General features: G+C 45.5%; 1 protein-coding gene across 3 annotated transcripts in view; it reads right to left on the reverse strand.

Moving 5' to 3' along the window:
- Positions 1 to 420: 420 nt before the first annotated feature.
- E2F4 (E2F transcription factor 4) overlaps positions 421 to 19,919 on the reverse strand; it is a 253,243-nt gene continuing 233,744 nt past the window's right edge. For all 3 annotated transcript variants that reach the window (XM_085638829.1, XM_085638828.1, XM_085638830.1), the window contains 3 exons: positions 7,136 to 7,183; positions 6,721 to 6,765; positions 421 to 1,898 (listed from right to left, as the gene is read on the reverse strand). In XM_085638829.1, coding sequence (XP_085494955.1) covers positions 1,783 to 1,898; positions 6,721 to 6,765; positions 7,136 to 7,183 — 209 coding nt within the window. In that variant the 3' untranslated portion in view covers positions 421 to 1,782. The remainder of the gene's footprint in view (positions 1,899 to 6,720; positions 6,766 to 7,135; positions 7,184 to 19,919) is intronic.

Below are 19,919 nucleotides of genomic sequence, written 5' to 3' on the forward strand. Positions count from 1 at the left end.
GTCACAGCATCATTTAAAACACTACAAATAATTGGGGGGCTAAAAATAGAAAACATACCACTGATTCAGGGAATTAGAATGCCATTAAGGCAAAACAGAAATAAAGAAACAAGTTACAGATGGTTGTGATTTTTGTACTGGTTGATTACGAGCAGGTATATTTACATACATGTTGCCCATCTTCAGATTCTATTCTGCAAATGTGGAGGGACATACAAAATAAGGAAACCTTGTATTAAAAATAAAGATACCCAAAAGGTATTAAATAAAAAAGCACGGGTATAAGCAATTCAGCAGAGAACATCAGGATCGTAGAGAGATGGATAGGTTACTCCACTGCATAACAATGCAAAAATGAGTAGCACACTAGCAAGCAATTGCAAAGGCATCCCATTCAATCACAGAGCACCAGGACTTCAGTGCAAGTATATCCACTTTTATCACATAGCATTAGGACTGCAACATAATGATATCGTACATTATCACACAGTACCAAACCTGCAGAACAATCTCACTTGATCAAGGAGCAGTAGGGCATACATTCTACTTAATAGCAATACAACTGCTTCAGTGCCACATTCTATCACAGAACTAGGACTGCGGAATACATATTTCATTAAGCTAAGGGCAGCAGAACAGGAAATTAACTGTGTGACACTAATGATTTTCTCTCAGTGCCCTTCCTCCAGTAGATACCTGAAAATGGATGGCTGTCAAATGAAGGGTGTTTCATATCTTTAATATTGGTGTCTCATACTTGCTGGAGGGAAACTTGCGCAGTCTCTGAATGCACCCTGCTACGCGGCTCCCAAAACTGAAAAAATCAACAGTTCATGTATAGAATTTGCAAAAATGCAAAAAGATTTGTCACACACACAGAGCAGCTTATGCATGTATTTAGTTAAGAGATGTGTTACCCAGAAAGCCTCATGTATAGGCAACAATGTGAGGTGAAGAGACTTCACAGCCAGTGTATATTGAGAGTCGTTCTTGATCCTGAAGCACTGTGAATGCACTGGGCAAGGAAACCGACTCGGAGAACGTGTGGACAGTTTGTGATTGGATCCCTAAAACAGCTTCATCAAGGTCTATGGGAATACAACAACTTCTTATATGTAGCCCAGTACAGGAAATCACAGCCAGAGCCATTAGAGGACGGTTCCAGAATCTGCTGGGAGTGCTAACGTTCCTATCAGCTTCAGCATGTATGCGTGTTACATGTTCAACCGACGTCACTTAAACCAAAAACTGAAGACATACACTGCAACAGGAGAGGACACAGCATCACTGGATTGAATTAGAAATGTTTCCTCATCACACAAAATATGTTGTTCCTGCAATTCTGGTAAAGAGCACAATGTGAGAGATTGTTGTATATCAAAGCACCGGAAGAGTCAAATTATGGGAATGAGAAGCAATCTGTGCGCGTCATAAGATTTGTCACACCCAGCACGAGCAATTCCTCTGGTCCATGTAGATATCTGCGACACCCCGGGTGAATCAAATGTAGCTCCTGCAGATGCATAGCAAACCTAGGCTGTGTTGTGAGTGGTGAGAGGATCTGCATCTCCAGTGAAGACTGGACACCCAAAGGGGTTTGCTAGAGCTTCCTCCATGTTTCTTCAGAAGAGAGATTTCCAGTTCAGGCAAACGAAAAGCAATAAAGGATTATTTCCTTTTGCTGAATCGCCATTCACACAAGGAATCCAAAAATATATATCTTATCCAAAAACGTTTAAAAAACAGTCTGTATTCACAAAGCCAAATGGCACAGTTCAAAGGTCAGAGGGGGAGGATTGGTACATCGAAGAGGTCGCAGACGCCTTCACTCTCATCCAAGTTGTAGATGTAGTCATGATCTCCAGGAGGAGGCGAGAGTCGAAGCAAAGGGATAAACACTAAGAAAAGAGGGTCAAAATACGAGTAAGAGGAGACGAAACTAAAAGATAACCAAAAGGGAAAGAATAAGAAAAAGGATTGGGACAAATGGAGATAAAAGTGAGGACAATGAAAAAGGGGTTGGAAAAGTATGCAGCAGGAGGAATTGACTGTTAAATTAGAAAAGGACAAGAAAAAGAAAAGGCATGGATAGAGGAAGAAGTTATTGGAGAGGAATGGAAAAGAAAGAGTGCTTGAGCGAAGGAAAGATATAGTAAGAGTGTGCAATCTAAATGGAGTAACAAAGAAAAAGCAGAAAGGGCAGTAACCAAATAGCACCAGAATGCAGAAAGGAGGGATAAATGACGTGTATGGGCAAAGGGAGAAAGAAGCAAGTGGAATTACAATATGGAAAGGAAGATAGTAGGAATGTGGGACACAGGAAGAATGGCGGGGGATAAAAGAATGGATGAATATAATAAACAATATACCATGAAAAATCTAAGTAAAATGGGGAAACGTATTTTCCTCACCAGCATACACAACCCACCCCCCCCCCCCCAACTACTGTCTAAATCTCTAGCCCCTTCCCTCAACCCTTATATGCATTTAACACTCATTGATCCTCTTTTACCAATCAACTCTCTCCATTTTTTCCTAACACCGCTGACTTAGATTGTATCTTTACATCCCTGACGCCCCTTTATGTGCCTCCAAAATTATCAACCACCCAAGGTTCATCTAAATGTATTCCATAACTACCTAAATTATGTGTTATAACTATTCATCCCCTACACCAAACACATCCATGGGGCTGTGAAACCACATTATGAATTCATCACACACTGTTGGTTTTCAACTGGTACCAAAATTGCTACTTCATATTTTTTCTTTAAACCCTAGCATACCTCAATTCATCTGAACAACAAAATACTTACCTTCGGAAATATCTTATCTGATAGAGACTATCTAGCTGCAGATTCCTTACCATAGAATTATCCCCAGGCATCAGACTGGATCCATAACTTTTTTGTGAGCAGTACCCATGCACCCCGGTAGGTGGTGGTGTTCAGCTCCAGGTGGCGGCATCCCCGCTGGACAAGACATCTGTGGTGCCAAATAGGCACCACTCAGGCACGCAGACGTCAGTTACTTTTCACGACTTTACACGTCAGACGTGCCCAGCCACGAAGTACACTGACCACTGGTGTGGAAAACTAGGGCACTGAAAGGGGAAAGCTCAGTCCCTACAAATCAGTTCGCAGAGCAGGGAGGATGGATGTGTTGGTATTAATCTGCGGCTAGATAGTCTATTTACCAGATAAGGCATTACCGAAGTTAAGTAACTTGTTCATCTTATTCCTTACCTTAGAATAGATACACAACCAATACCTCCGCTTGAGGAAGGGCAAAATATCCATCCCTACGAACCAGACTGTCCAGGCAGTAGTATTTTTAAACGTGTGCAGGGAAGCCCACGTTGCTGCCTGGTAGATATCCAGCACTGGAACTCTGCAAGCAAACACTGGAGTTGCATCTTTAGCTCTGGTGGAATGAACAGCAAACTCTCGGGGGATTATTTCTTAGCTAATGTGTAGAAGCTTTTAATATAGAGCACAATCCATCAAGACATGGTCATCTTCTGTACAGTCCATCCTTTCTTCTCTCCAACATACTGCATGAAGAGTTGGTCGTCCACCCAGAACGGTTTTGTGCGGTCAAGGTAGAACGACAACGCTCTTGGTGGGTCCGGACAGTGAAGTGGCTCCTCTTCTTTGGAGGGAGGAGGCGGAGCATACAAAGTAGGCAGAGTGATGGTTTGACCCACGTGAAATGTGGTGACCACTTATGAAAGAAAGGAAGCCCTTGTACGAAGCAACAGTTTGTCTGGGTAGATTTTAAGATAAGGAGGATTGGATGACAAGGCCTGAAGCTAACCGACACTCCGGGGAGATGTTATAGCCACCAGGATGGCCATTGTGATGGTAAGGAGCCTGAGAGGACAGTTATGCAAGGATTCAAACGGAGCGCACAGCAGGAACGCCAGAACCAGATTAAGGTCACACTGAGGCATAATGAAAGCAAAGGCAGGAAACATATGTTGCCCTGTTTGTTGCAGTACCACATGGCGGTGGTGTTGGCTGGGAACACCTCCTATTCCCTGGATAGAGGGTAGAAGGCTTTTAATGAAAATCGGATCGCTCGGAGCTCCAACAGCTTGATGTAGAGTCTAGATTCCACCAGAGGCCAGTGTCCTTTAATCTCTACCTCTACCAGATGGCCGCCCCATGCCAAGCATCTGTCACTTATGTGAGATATGGCTGGGGAAGGGAGAGAGTTATGCCGCTGACCCTATCGCGGTTTGTTCACCACCACTGTAGATCATTCGCAGTTCCCTCTGAGATCTGGACCATGTCAAAGAGATTCCCCTGATGCTGCTCCCAGTGGAACTTCAGGTACCAATGCAGGGCCTGCAGGATTCAGGAGGCCATGAGGCCCAGCAGCCTCAGAGTCAGTCTCACCGAAATCCAGAATAGAGGCTGAAACATTGGTATCATAGCCTGAATATCCTGGACTCGCCGTTCAAGAGGACAGGCCCGAAACTGCACTGTGACGAGAACCGCTCTGATGAAAGGGAGCGCCTATGAGGGAGTCAGATGTGACTCTGGCAAGCTGATAGTGAACCCAATCGAATGAGGTCCGCTGTACTCTGGAGGTGGGAGACAACAGCCTGGGGCGAGGTCGCCTTCAAAACCCAGTCATCGAGATAGAGTAAGACTGGCAATCTGATCTCCACAGATGAGCTGCAACCACCGTATTCACCCTGTTGAGCACCCGAGGGGCGCTGGAGAGACCAAAGGAAAGCAAAGCAAACTCAAAATGCTTGTGGCCCACCGTGAAGCGTAGGTAACATCTGTGGGCAAGCAGGATGGAAATTTGGAAATATGCTTCCTGATAGCCCAATGCTGCAATCCAGTCTCCTGGGTCCAGAGCAGATAGGACCTGAGCAAGAGCGAGCATTTCTAACTTCTCCTTCTTGCGGAATAAGTCGAGTGTGTGCAGGTCGAGGACAGGGCAAAGGTACCATCCTTCGCGGGCACCAGAAAGTAGTGGGAAAAAGGATGACTCACTTCTGGCGTTGGCACTCTCTCTTTGGCTCCTTTGAAAGAGCCGACACATCCTGGCGAAGAAGGTGGTCGTTCTTCAGCTGGACGTAAGTAGGTGGATTGGAGGGAGGGGCAGTGTCAAAGCGGAGGAAGTAGCCCAGTCAGATAATCTGCAAAACCCACCTGTCCAATATTATGGACTGCCAGCTGGGCAGGTGATGGTGAATCCTGCCGCCAAATGGGTACCACGAATGGTAAATGGGCAGACTAGGAGGGTTTGGAGGCTGCTGGGGAGGTGGTGAACGGACCCGATCACTGGCCACCTGACTCACGGGGCCGGTAGGTACTGCATCCAAGGCCACGCAGAGGCTGGAAAGCTTGCGTGCTGCAGTGGATGGGTGGGTAAGGATGCGGCTGTACACCCCTTTTGTTGCCATGAAAGGTGCAAAAAGCAGATTGAGGGTGATGAGGGGCCATAGAAAGGCCCAAGCACCTGGTCATAGCCCTGCTGTCATTTAAGAGTTCCAGCAGCGAATCCGCCTAGTTTCCGAAGAGATAGAAGCCATTAAAGGGGATGTCTATGAGGGATGTCTTGACACTCCCATTAAAGCCTGTAGTCTTCAACCAGGCCTGGCGTCGCAGGGCCACTGTCGACGATACTGTTTTGCCTAGTGAGTTGGGGGTGTCTAGTTCACAGTGAATGGCGAACCTAGCTGCATCCCTCCCATTGGCAACATCCTAGGAGAACATGGCTTGGCCTCCTCCAGGACCGCTGACAGCACCTGCGTAAACGTATCCCACAGGCCAGGGCAATAGAAGCCCAAAAGGCATGCGGTGTTCACCGACTGCAATGCCAGGCTGGTGGAAGAAAGAATTTTCCAGCCTAAATTGTCCACCCTTTTGGATTCCCGGTCTGATGCGACAGTTGGGTATACGGCATAATTTACATGAGAAGTGAAGCCTTGAACAACCAAGCTCTCTGGGGTAGGGTGTTCGGTGAAGAATCTGGGGTACCCAGGAGCTGGGCGGTTGGTGGGGTGTAATACTACTGTGCTGGGCTTGGACCAGGTCCCAAGCAGGCCATCAGTAAGTGCTTTATTGAATGGGAGAAGCAGTTCGGAAGTGACAGTCCTGTCTGAAGTACTTCCATCAATACATTAGTCTTGACTCCCACGGAGGACAAGCTAAGGTCCAGGACCACAGCCACCCTTCTCACCACCATTGGGAATGAAGCTCCCTCCTCCGTAGCCACAGTAGGGGGAGAAAGCAAGCCTGTATCTGGATCCAGTACAATGCATTCACCCAGATCCTCAGACCAGTCCAAGAAGTCATAAGGCTAGTATACTTTAGGGTCCAGCAAGTAGTACTTCCTGGTTCTGCGCTGGCTGGCGCGGAAAGAAAAAAAAAAAATATGTCAGTGCGTCTGCATAGCGCCTATATGGGCACCGCAAATGTGACTCCAGACACAGATACCATCAACAAAGCCACTCGGAGCTGAACAACGCCACTTACCGGCGCACAGGTGTACTGCTCACAAAAATCTTCCAGATCCAGTCTAATGCCTGGGGAAAATTCTAACGTATGGAATCTGCAGTTAGAAGTCTCTATCAGAAAGGGATTTACAGGTGCTGCAAAGACAGCTATGAAACAGATTGGTGAAATTAGAAGCCACTATAAAAGGTGCACATGGAGATGTACTCCTGAAAAGGCCAGTGGAGAATGGAAGAATACCTACCTTCTGAGGACATCAATTCTTCTAACAGGTCTGAGGTCATACATTCTGGAAAAGAAAACAGGACATTAAGAAATGCTCCAGACAACATAATAAAGTAACTTGAATTTATTAAAGTAGAAAAGAATCGAACATGACAAATATTTTTTTAAATGACAACTTTGGCAGAGGTGATGAAGCAAATACTACTACAAGGTAGGTGCATGACACAAAAGTAGGAAGAAAAAGAGACAGATAATGGCCAGACTGATGTACATTGCAGTGAGCTGGTGTCGTGACTGATAGATCAGTAATGAAGAGAGAGCTGATATACAAGGCACTTAAGGGGGGTTAATGAAGTGTCAAGTCTTTGGAACAATCGGCTCACAGATTATGGGTGGGTTTAAGGAAGAATGCATGAGGAGAAAGAAGGACAAACCTCTTGATGGATCAAACATGTCTGATAAGTCTTTGGGAAATTCCAGCACTGAAAGAAGAGAGACAGGCTATTTAGCAACTGGTAGAAAACAAATCACCAATCATCTATGCATTTAGCACTAACAAGCACGACCAGAAAAAACAAAAAGGTTAAATTGACATTCTAGTAAGTTCTTGAAATAAGGCAAAAGGTAAAACTTAAAAACAAAACAACCTCATAAACTCCCCTTTTATACTTTAAAAAGCAAACTCATTAACTGCTTATGACCTCACACATACCTTCATATTACACAATGCCGGGCGCTATAATGTAGTTAAAGTTAGGCCACATTCCACAGCAAGAGTGTTTTTTTATTTTGCTCATAACTTTAGAACTGTTGCTGAACCATCACGATACTTCCTAATGCAAAAAAAGTTAATCCACCTCTGTTCATTCCTGGAAAACTTTGGGATCATCAGTCGAGCAGGGGTTGAGAAAAAAAAGGGGGCCTCAAAACGCATTTCACCCAGGCAGGCAGGCGGGGCAGTGGCAGCACAATGGACCACATAGAGCAGTGCAGTGGCAGAACAATTTCCAATAGGAATTTTAGACAGCTTTTTAGAAGGAAAAAAACACGGCTAAACAGATCTACACCAAATTTGCAAGAAAGCTAGATCTTTACTCTATGCTATAGTGTAAAATCATTAAGCTTTTTTTGAGAAATTAGAGGTTCAAAAGTTAGCTATATCTTGACAGTTGATGTCCAGATATGCTCCGATTGGCCACCTTAAAGGGTACTGGTCATGTTTGAATTGTTAGTCACAACCTGAGCAAGATGTTGTGGCAGCCATTACAGGACTCAGGGACATGGTCCATGTGCCCTGAAAAAGAATTCAAAAATATATAATGGGGTAGTTTGAGCACACACTCACCCCAAAGGGCATGTGTTTGTGGGGGGGGGGGGGCATGGTCCCAAATGAAGTGCATTGTTTTTGAAGATCACAAAAAGGAGCTCCTATAAAGGGTGATAACACATTTTAGTCACAATGTACATTTTTGGAGCTACCAAACCAATTTTTTGGAATAGTAGTATATTCTAAGGTGATTTTACCCTGTGTAAAATGTTGATCCTCTGCTGGGACTTGATGATCCTCATAGAGGTTATGGAAGATGCTCCAAAAGTAAAATGAGAGCATATTTTGTGTGGTCTCACACTAACTTCAGCAGCAATGTAAACATTAAGTATGACCTGCTGTGTAAAACATGTACTTCCAACAGCACCAGCCTGCCAGTTGATTCCTCAGTGTTCTACTGCAGTCTCCTACATGCATTCTAATGACAACTAGAGTACCAACATTATTGATGACAAAAGTGTAGCACACCTAAAGCCATCTTGATATAAAGAAAATGGTAAAAACTTTGTAGAAATTATTATGAAAGCGTGCTAGGTTGGTGCCTAATGTTTATACCTAAATTCCTGGGGTAAAAGATTACACAATCCGGTGTCGTTTGAGATATAATATTCTATATTTTATTAGTTGCCAGAGATAGACCAAACAAACAGCCGACACGTGTTTCGCCCATGTGGCCGGTGGGCCAAGGGCTTTCTCAAGGCTGATTTAGGCAAGGTGAGTATATTATTGTACAAAACATATGAGAAAAGATAACATATATAAGAACAAGTTTGAAAGATATGAAGTGATGTGATAAAATGAGAAGGAAAGAAAAAGAAGATCAATAAGATGAGGTTGTATTGAGTGAATTAGGCATAAGGGTAAGCAAGGTGACAGATTAGGAATAAGTAGTAAGGGGCAGAGGTAAAAAGTAAGGAAGGTTGGGGGAAAAGAGAAAGAAAAGGGGAAAAGAGAAAGAAAAGGGGAAAAGACTGGGAGAACAGAAGTGCAAGGAGGGTCAATATGTACAATAGTATCACAGTATGGTCAGCTTAAACAAAATGCAAAGAGACAACACATTTGGCAACTAACATGCAGGGTATGCAAGTGTCCAGAGAGGGACATCTCATATTGAGGTAAGGGAAAATAATACTTCATTTGTTTAACATGGAAAAAAGACAATGACAATACATGTGTACTGCATTCGTAGCTTAGGCTAAAATTAAAGTTAGAGAATATGTTTCTCTAGCCAGATATTCGAACAGAAAGGCCTTTAAGCATGAAGCAGAGGAGATTCAGAGGAAAGGTCGTTAGAGGTAAGTTAAGTTGAGTGACAGAAATAGAGAACTGGTACTTACCACAGAATCACGTAACTTAAGGCTCATTGTGTCTTGATAACAACAAGTGGTCTGCGGAGGAAATCTGAGCAAGGAGAGGAGAAACAGCTTGCAAGTCTGGAGAGCGATCTTTAGCAGAGGGGTGTATTGTGTGGGTGACAGTGACTTTCGTAAAGGATGGGGGTCCTATCGAGAAATGTGGCTGCCGTTTGGAAAGGCGTCAGAGAATTTATCAAATGATTAATGTCAGGAGTCATACTGATGCTTAAATTAACACAGTGAGGTCTGGAGAGTGCAGTGGCAGGGAAAAGACATGGGCGTAATAGATAAATAGCATTGTCCGGATCATGGAATACGATATGCAATTGCGGGTAGTGAGCCTAAGAAAATGCACAGTAAGCGGCAGACAAATTAAATCTGATAAAAGATTAGATCCAGGCATTGGGAGTAGGGTGCGGTCAGCAAAGCGCGGTGGCCAAGAGAGTTCAGGGACATGACAGGCAGCAAACATTTGCCGAAATGATAGCGACAAAAGACTAAACCTGGGCACGGGGAGCAAGGTAGCAAGGATTAATCAGGGGGGGGGGGGGTGTGAATGCGGTGAGCGGCATGAAGAGATCAAGGGTGAAACTTACAATTGAGGAAATGCTTTGTTCTTAGGAAAGACGTTGATGCGTCTTAGAGGAAAGAAAGTCTCTGCGGTCAGGTAAAGTCAGGGCGCCTTCGCCTGCTGGTCTAAATATAGGGCGGCAAGCCTGGTGATCTGGCAGCATCTAGGGCTGAAAGGCAAGGCTGTGAGTGCCGTAAATAGAAACGTCATGGAAAGTTGCCAGGAGAGGCGTGTAGCCTGCGTGCTTGGACATGATGACATGAAACTAGTTTTTTGGAGTGAAGTGGAGAAGAGGAAAATGAGCCAAGGTGCGAGCAGGAGTCGGGTATTAGAGAAAAGATAGGGTTAGGTTGAGCAGAAGTGATAGAGAATTAGTATAATGAGGGAAAGTAAGCTATTGAAAAAGGATGTCCAAAAGTCGGGTATCTCGTCGAGAAAAGAAATAATGGACTATGGTCTGGGAAGAGAAGGAGTTTGTCAGGTCTGGAATAGTCATACCAGATCTGATATCAAGAAGAGAGTGCCTGTGTTCTTTCGCTAAACTGTACCTTTGCTTCCACAATTGGCACACCTCTGAGCCACATACAAGTCCCTTGTAAAAGGTAGCCGTGGTAATAAGGGCCTTGTGACCAGAGAGGGCCTCAGCATGTTTTATACCACCCTCAGACACCCCTCACCGTAACACCCACCCACAGCCATAGCAGGTTGTGTGTTTTGGTGTAGACCAAACTGAACAATCAACATGGCACACATCCCTGTGTGCAATGCCCACCAACACTGCCTGTGGCATGGGTAAGTCACCCCTCCAGCAGGCCTTATAGCCCTAAAGGAAGGGTGCACCATACAACAAGCTTGGTCACAGCTACCTAAGCAATATGCCCCTACAGTGTCAGTGCCATTCCCAGACGTTATAAGTGAAGTGAAGCCATTTTGAGTACCTGGGCTGGGAGTTTCTCAGCACAATCTCCACAGCTCCATGATGGTTTTACTGAAGACTAAGAAGTTTGGTACCAAAATTCTCAGCACATTAAACCCACACTGATGCTAGTGTTGGATCTTATGTAAAATGCATCTTAGAGATGTCCCCTGAAAAACGACCAGCCCTGGTAGGGTTTGTGACTGGCTACCTGCCATCTGCCACCACCAGACAGGTTTCTGGACCACTGGGGAGAGAGCCCTCCGCTCTCTGGGTCCTGAAACAAAGCCTATCATGGGTAAGGTGTCATGCCTCCTCCACCAGGATGGGCAGGTTTCCACGAAAGGGAAGCTTCAAAGGCTTGCCACCTTTGTTAGCTACCCCCAGCCTCTGCTGCTATCAGCAACTGGCTCCCACCAGTGCTGACCCTCACTTTGAGTGGGAGAATCAGCGGAAAACCTAGAAAGAAAAAGGTGTGCTCACCTTTGCCAACCCCACCCCTCAGGTGGGGGAGGTGAACTGAAGCACTCATCTCAGTCTCCTCCACCTCAAAGATGAGAGGACTTACCAAATCAGGACGAGGCATATGCCCTCCTCCTCCTGGAGGATGGCCTAAGAGGGGATGTAAAACCAAAGGAGATGATGGACTGAGTGTTGAACATTGCAAGCACTCAATCCCAGTCAACTGATCTGGGTTTAATCCATCATCATTCTTTAGTGCACTCCGCCACCCCAGTTCAGACATGGCCATATGCAAATCAGTCTGACCCTGTGCCTTACGGGAACAGTCGAGCCCGAACTGCCAAGCCATGACTTCCCTGGACCAGAAACAAGCATCCTGGGACCGGTTTGGGGTTCATAACCCTCATCAGCCAGGTTATCGTGAATTCAGTGGAAAAGTGAGCAAGGGACCCACGTCTGGGCATACCCTGCCAACTTAGGGCAAACAAAGCAAAACCAAAGGGGATGATGGACGGAGTGTTGAACATTGCAAGCACTCATCCCCAGTCCACTGATCTGGGTTTAATCCATCATTCTTTAGCTCACTCCGCCACCCCAGTTCAGACATGGCCATATGCAAATCAGTCTGACCCTGTGCCTCATGGGAACAGTCCAGCCCGAACTGCCAAGCCATGTCTTCCCTGGACCGGAAACAGGGGATGTAGACATCTCAGGGAAGGGACCCATTGGTCCACACCTGAACACCCCAGTAACGCCCCTACATCTAAGTATTTAGGGGCACCCCTGAACCCTGCTCTTTGGATTCGATGACCTAAGAAGGAGGACCGGAGAGCCATGCAGCAGTGGAGAACACAACAACTAACTTGGCCCCAGCCCTACTGGCCTGTCTCTTCTTCAAGCGACCCTGCTTCCAAAAAACCCACAGCCAGCAACCTCAAGAACCCAGAAGGACCTGTGCTGTCTTGGACAAAGAATCCTGTCTCCCAGGGACACCAGATTTGTTGAGTACAGAAACCAACACCAGTCTCCGGATCCAGGCGGATCAGTGACACTGCACCACTCTGCACCCAACTTCCACGGCCTGACTTCGAGTGACTCACCTATCCCATGAAGTCTCGCTGGTGATCCTGACCTCGTCTGCATCAGTGGCTAACCTCTCCAGGACCCCCTCTTGACGCCTGCAGCCTCTGTTCGAAGGGTCCACCACGACCATGAACAGATCCATCAGAGGAAATCCAACCCCAAAGGTCACCCCTGCATCCTCTGCCCCCCGAATTTGTGGAGCCCAGCCAATGGTGCCCAGGTGTCCCCCCCCCCCCCCCCCCCCCAGCTAACCTGCCTAGCCATTGGTAGCCTTCGTCCAGCCTCTTGGTCCAAGCCTGCAGCTTCTTTCAGAAACCGTCAACCTCCATTGAGAAGCATTGGGCTCCCGACGCTGATCTTAACCTGGTGGCTCCAATGCCACTGGTGTTGTAGCTTTGGTGCTGCTTTGAGGCCCCTCTGTGCTTGCTTTAACCCCCAGGGCCTTTGCCCAGAGACTGCAGCTACCTACCTGCAAACCGTGCCTCTTCGAGGTACCTCCCCCCCGGGCCCATTGGATAACATTGGGCCCAGAGAACTCTGCACCCGGCCGCCCCAGACCCGCTGGTGATGCTGTACCTACCTGGTCTTGAACCTTGCCCTGTGTTGTCCCAAACAACCAAAGCCTGGGGAAGTAAGCAGAGTACTTAACTTGTAACTGTTTAACATTGTTTTCCTCCATAGGTTTGCATTGTAAGTTATATCTATTACATTGAACTGTCTAACCTGATCACTCCAAAAACATACAACTGTACTTGATTGACATTTACAGAAAATCATTCTTAATACTATAAAGTGTGTAACTGCATTTACAAAACATTACTGCATTCTTGAAAAGTATTGCTACTTCTACCAAACTGTAAGAAAGTGATTCTTGGTTCCAGAATAAAATAACAATAGCTTTTTATACAAACAATTGGTCTGGATTCAGTCTGAGTGTGTGCTATAATTTCTTGCCTGAGTGTGTACAATAAATCTTGATGAGATGCATCATCTCCATCATCACTCCTTCCATCTGAAAGCACCAAGCCAGTGTCGGCCGTATCCTGTGGTGAGTTCAAGGCACTTGATGGTTCTGGGAATTCATCCTCGGATGTTGATTGATCACTATGAGTGTCAGACAATGTGTTTACCAGTGAATCAAACATTTTCGCAGGTATACTCTTTTCCGGTGTCTTGGACTTAGTAATGGGTTGTTGTCTTGACTCCGCTGATGTGGGAAGCACTGGAAGTAGGGTTGGTGTTTGTCGTGGATAACTCTTCAGATCCTGGCCTTGAAGGTGATTTTAGCCTTTGCCAGATGTCTTTAGCCATTACAAACAGGTAATGATTCATGCATGTAAATCGAATGAAAGATCCAACCCTGGAGAAACAGTAGTTTCCTCCTCTTATATAGAGTAACTTATTCAACCCAGTGCAGCCCTACTTGCCGTAGTACACAGTGATGTGATATAGATGGTCTTTTAGCGCCCCTAGAGAACAGCCTCTGTCTTGCACCCTGAGTGCTATTGCCAGTGATTTTAGAAAAAGTTACTTGTCTATTACAACAGTTGTCTAGCACCTTTCAAATTGTTCCCTGCCTTCATGCTGTGGAACCATCGGCAGTCAATGTTAACACAGCTTTATTTTAATACAGCAACACTGAAAATAAAAATGAAACAGTAGACTACCACTAGCCCACCCACCTTATTTTATGACTCGAAGTCTAGCTAACCCTCTTTAGATACACCAGCTGTCAGATTTTCATAGTTTGATGCAAAGGGTTGTCAGTGGCCTCATGAAGGGAAAGGATGATGGAAGCATGAGAATCTACGGTAATCTGCTAGAGATTGTAAATTACAGTTTAAAAACTTTTTTTTCTCTAGAATTGGAACTTTCATAGATTCACATGCGATACCAAACTAGTATATCACATTAGGCATAATGCTTAGGTGGAAATAAAGATCACCTTGAATAAATAGGTTGCGTACCACCGCCTGTCCCACTACCATTTCGACTTGATGTCCAGACGATAATGCTTTGTGAAGAAGGGAGCTGAAAACCAAGTCTCTGGTTACTTAGGTTCCAGGATGCAATGCTCTGTTTTGGAAAAGGAAAATAAAATGGAGTTGAAGCCAAAATAGGCCGAACGCATTCTGGACATCCTTGTGTTTCTGTTGCAAGGGTATCTGGCTCAGCAGTTCAGGCTCGATTATAGCAGCCCAGAGTAATTTTCAAAGGCTGACATTAATTCAATCAATCCAGCAATCACTTTTTTGTTTTCCTCAGTGTGATGCCCAGAGTATGACTGGTATGCCCATATACGGGTCACTGTGCCATAAGACTCAAGTTGCACCCTACTGACAGAGGCTTAACTAGTCTAGGGTTGCTTGTGCTCCCATTGTGAGAGGCCTGGCCATTTAGGCTGGAGAGCTCCTATTGGCATATGGCGAGGTCTAATCTGAGGTGGCATAGGGGACATAAAATAAGATGGACTGGGATTCTCCCCGAGTAATTAACGGTAATTAATTCAGTTATTCTGCCCATCATTTTGTAAAATTTCTTTTTGTTCCTGATACACCATAAAAGTAATGAAAAAGGATATTTTCTTTTAGATTTACCACTGCTTCAATCATGCCTAGGCAGCTTCAATAGTCTGTTAAACCTTGTCAGTTTTTTAACCATATGACCCATATGTCAGCTGGCTCTCTTGCTTGCACATATGGTCAAAAGTTGAGTACTGGCTGGAATGGGAATAGGTCTGTGTCATTAAAGAGTTTACAGCCATAGGCTGCAAAGGAAAGCTCACACCTTACACCCAGAGTCTTTACTTGGCAGAAGCAAAGTAAAATTGTGGCCTGCAATAAATGCATTCCACAACTGTGCCTGTATGAATTAAAGGGCCAAGAACAAGATAATCTATAAAGAGTTATATCCAGGTAGATCAACCCCTGACTTGCAAGACTGCTGCAGTCCTGATTACCTAACAAGAAAGATGTTTTTATGATACACCTCCCTAAGCTGCCGCACGGTGCTTTTGAAAATCAGGTATTGATGAACAAGGTAGTATGTTGCATTTCCAATGTCGACATTGTTATCGGATCATTTATTCATACGAGGTTTCTGTTAAGCGCCATAGAGACCCAAATTACAGATGGCACTTGATTGAAGTAACTAGTAGGAATGGGACTTGCATGGGAGCAAATTATGTTCGATCTTCAGACTTTTCCACCTGTGGACTCAGAGATCCAGTTTAATCTGGATCCTCCCACATGCTTAAGTATGTGGGGTGTTTGGATAAAATAACTACCTACCCAAATTTAGAAATGCTGGAGATAGCTATAACAGAAGCAGTTTACTTTACCATGTAAACAACAGTCCCAGAGACCCTGTGGAACCTCTTTGTCTAGAAACTCATTGCCAGCCTCTGCCCCTTAAAGTCTAAGGAACGCTTACCTAGGTTTTCTGTAACGGATACTCCAACTGAAGGGCTTGGCGATCCCCCAGTTCGGTTAGTAATACTTTAACCTCTATGTGTATAGATATCACAGAGAGAAAAGTGGGAAATGGGCTCGTCTTGCAACTACTCCAACAAGCATTGGCATAGCCAATAGGTCTCGCTTTTGGGACCTTATAAGTATTTAGTTATGCAACTGTTGCATAGTTCAACACTTATAAGGTCCCAAAAGCGAGACCTATTGGCTATGCCAATGCTTGTTTTAATCAGGACCTGTGAGATCGATGTTGAACAGGGTACTAGATGTTATTATGCTTGCCAACAAGCAGGCGTCGGTTTCTATCTCGCTTCTCGAGTGCCTTAACCATGTGATCTGGCTAGTGATGAAACAAAACTGAAACTTTGATACCCATTCAAATACGGCTGCAGGGAAAGCATTTGTTGGAGATCGGTCTCGAGACGGATGGCTTGATGAGGACTGTAAAGTACGTGTTCTTTAAATTATAAGTGTTTTTTTTTTTTTTTACGAAACGCTTCAATACTGCACTTCATGCGCCGACAACCGGGAAATGCCGGTTCACCCACATTCCCATTCTAAGGATGAGGGAAATGCCTCTCATAATGTTTCCCAGCGTCCAACTCACTTTGATTCCAACACGGATGTGGCATAACCGATTTAGTTGCCGGTTTTGGAGCTGGGGAACCCGGTTCGAATCACCGTGTCAACTATTTTGTGATTCTGCGTAAATCTCTTAATCTCCCCGTGCCTACAAAAACATGAATCCGTCCTCGTGTAATGTAACTGGTGGTCATGTAAAGCGCTCGAATACCTTCGGGTCGAGTTGGTGCTGTCAACTATTTTGTGATTCTGTGTAAATCTCTTAATCTCCCCGTGCCTACAAAAACATGAATCCGTCCTCGTGTAATGTAACTGGTGGTCATGTAAAGCGCTCGAATACCTTCGGGTCGAGTTGGCACTGTAGAAAACTGAATTGCTGCAATTGCTGGTGAGGAAATAGAAGGTTCTCAAAATGGTTATGCAATTGAGAGGAGCGTGAAAAGGCGACGTTTGATAACATTAGAACGCAATTAAAGAACGGAGTTTGTCATGCAGAGTTGAAAGTACATGTAGGATAGATAAGGCAAGAGTGATAAAAATAGAAACCCCTCACTAAAGTACTCACATTGCTTCCAAAAGTAAAGGAGCGCCGTAATAACAAGCATTGGCCGCACGTGCGCCTCGCGCTTTAAGTTTTAAAAAAAAGACAAGCCCGGCGGAGAGTGGCGCGCGCGCTTGGGGGCGGGGGAGCGCATTCCAGGAGGGGGAGCGGACCCTTTGAAGTGCTCCTAAAAAGCAGATTGCATGGCGGCACGATGCGCGTGATTGTGCGCGTGCTAGCCATGCAATCCGCTTTTTGGGAGCACTTTCCAGCCCGCTCTCTATAGTCTCGCTTTGCGATCGCTTACGCGATAGCAAGGAGAGACCTAAAAAGCTCCAGGATTAGCTGGAAAACTGTAGACTTAGAAGCAAAATTATCACCTACCGATTGGGGGCAGTTTATTAATGGTTTACACCTGTATCTATTCAAAGAAAGCTGGGCTACCGACCCAGTTCACAGGTTGAGGCTTATGAGTTTTGGTACTGAGATCCAATACTCAAAGGCTGGCAGAGCCTTGGGAGTTTTTTAATTGGTTCATTGTGTTTTTATTATTGCAGGGTAAATTATTATTATTTATTTTTTATTTTTCAAACCCCTTCATTGAGAATCGTGCACATCAGGTTACAAGGTAATCAAATAGTACTGCAGCACATGACAGGAGTAAATGGGAACATCGCATCAGTCATAAACAGCATAGAGTCAATAAGACAATAACGGCATTAGATGGAATGCAGGACCAAATGTCAGGATGCGGAGCATGAGAGAGCAGCTGGGAGTATCAAACGGGCGGCGGCAGCAGGAAAGGGGAGGAAGGAGGAGACCTATGGACCAGCACCGACGGCCGCTGCGGGCAGAGTGCCGGCAGGAGTGCGGGAGAAGTCAGAGAGAGAGAGAGATGCTACAGGAGAGGAGATATGAAACGAGGGGGGCCCAGATATCACGCGGCCGGCCTGTAACAGGTGTCAATTCCCAGAATTCGGATAGGAGCGTCTGACATCGCCCAGCGTCTTCGAGCCAGGCACTCGCTTTGGGTGCAGGCCTCCGGCCCCAATGTATAGCAGCTCTACGGCTCGCGAGAACCAACAGCATGGCCGTGAGACGACGGGAGGCATCAGGGCAGTGCCTCACCAAGCAGAGCAGGCAGGTCGAGGGATCCGACAGAACAGGCGTAGAGGTAATCTCTGTGATAATAGTGCACACATCGTGCCAGTATTGAGAAACCAAAGGACACAGCCAAGCAAGGTGGGAGAAGTCAGCCGCAGGAGACTAACACCGGAGGCATCTGTCACTAGGGACGAGGCCGATTCTAAATAGCTGAACAGGGGAGCGATACAGCCGGTGCAAATATTTAAAATATATGAGGCGCAGGTGGTAGTTGGGAGATGAGCGTTTAGTCTGCTTACAGCAGTACAGCCAGTCCTCCTGTGAGAGATCGATGCCCAAGTCCTTGCTCCAGGCCATGCGAGCTCAGTCAGCAGATGTTGAAGAGGCCGCTAGCGTGGTGGCATAGAGCCAAGAGACCAGTCTGCGGGGAGAGCAGGAAGTGTATGCCAGGTCAAGGGCAGACATCGAAGGGGGGGCTGCCGGAACGTGGAGTGTAAATCCCGACAAGATGCTCGAAGCTGTTAGTAAAGCAGTGTGTTCATTGGGCCAGACTCGGTCGGTAGCGGAAAAAAACTACCGCTGGGGTAGAGGTCAGATAAGGTGGTCAAACCCATATCAGCCACGCATTGCGCCATTCCAGCCGAGTGCAGCGAGGGGAGCGCCGGGTGATATGCGAAAGGCATAGCACCAGCGGAAAGCAAGTCCGAGCCAGAGTATTTCCGAAGACCGTCCCAGGCCCAGCACAGGGTCTGCACTGTGTCAATTTCTCCACGAGGTGGCTTAGCGGGGGCAAAGATGGCAGTCTGTGGGGGCAAGTGGGCCGCCAAGTCAGCTTCGACCGCCACGTGATGCTGAAAAGGCGTCGGATGCAACCAAAAATGAAGGAAGCTGGCTTGGGCACTGAGGGTAAGCCTTGAAAGGTTTGTTAGTTTGTGTAGGATCTTCTATACATAACCTGTTCAATTAAACAGATTCCCATGCGCTCCCCAAATGTATAGGGGCTGGCGATCACACCCCAGTATGAGAATCCATTTCTCTTAATTAACACCTGTAATAGGAGACTCGCTAAATATAAAAAATAAAAACTCTTACTCTCCAGCTCCTTTGTAATGTCTTAAACTCCAGAGAAAAAAACACTCATTATGCTATTCTTGCTGGGTATTTTAATATAAGGTTTGAACCGTTGGGTTTAACGCTCCATCTGGCCAAGGATGAGGATGATTACTGGGGAACACCTGAATTAACAGTGGCCTGTAGGAAATACATGAGCAGATCAGCCTTTCAGCTTATGGACAGAACACTATTCCATTATAGGCAAGCTTGTAATGGTTGCTCGATATTGGATAGCAGTGCCACCTCTACTTTTAGAAGGGATAATTACACAGGTAATATGGATTGCAACATGCTGGTTTTAGGTGAACAGCAAGAAACGGTTGGCATGACTGTAAAGCGGTTTTGAGAGTGACCATGAGCTACAGGTATTAAAACTAAAAGGTAATTTGATTAAGGATTGTCTGGATCCTCGAGATCAAATGTAGATTTTACGGTAATCACAAACAAGGGAAGACATGTAGAAAAGAAGGGTATTAATCGTTTCCCCATTGTTATTAAAGCAATATATAAAACCATAACTCCTGTATTGTTTATTTGAAGTATATATCGGATTGTGATGCATCAATAATAGAAACTTATAATTTATTAATTGCCAGACAGCATGAATTCTTACCGAAGAAAACAAGATACCATTGTATAGTTTCTTAGACACCCTGTGGTTCAACACCGATTGCAGAACCACCTCAATACAGCA

This window comes from Triturus cristatus, chromosome 12, assembly GCF_964204655.1.
Source record: "Triturus cristatus chromosome 12, aTriCri1.1, whole genome shotgun sequence".
Taxonomy (NCBI): Eukaryota; Metazoa; Chordata; class Amphibia; order Caudata; family Salamandridae; genus Triturus; species Triturus cristatus.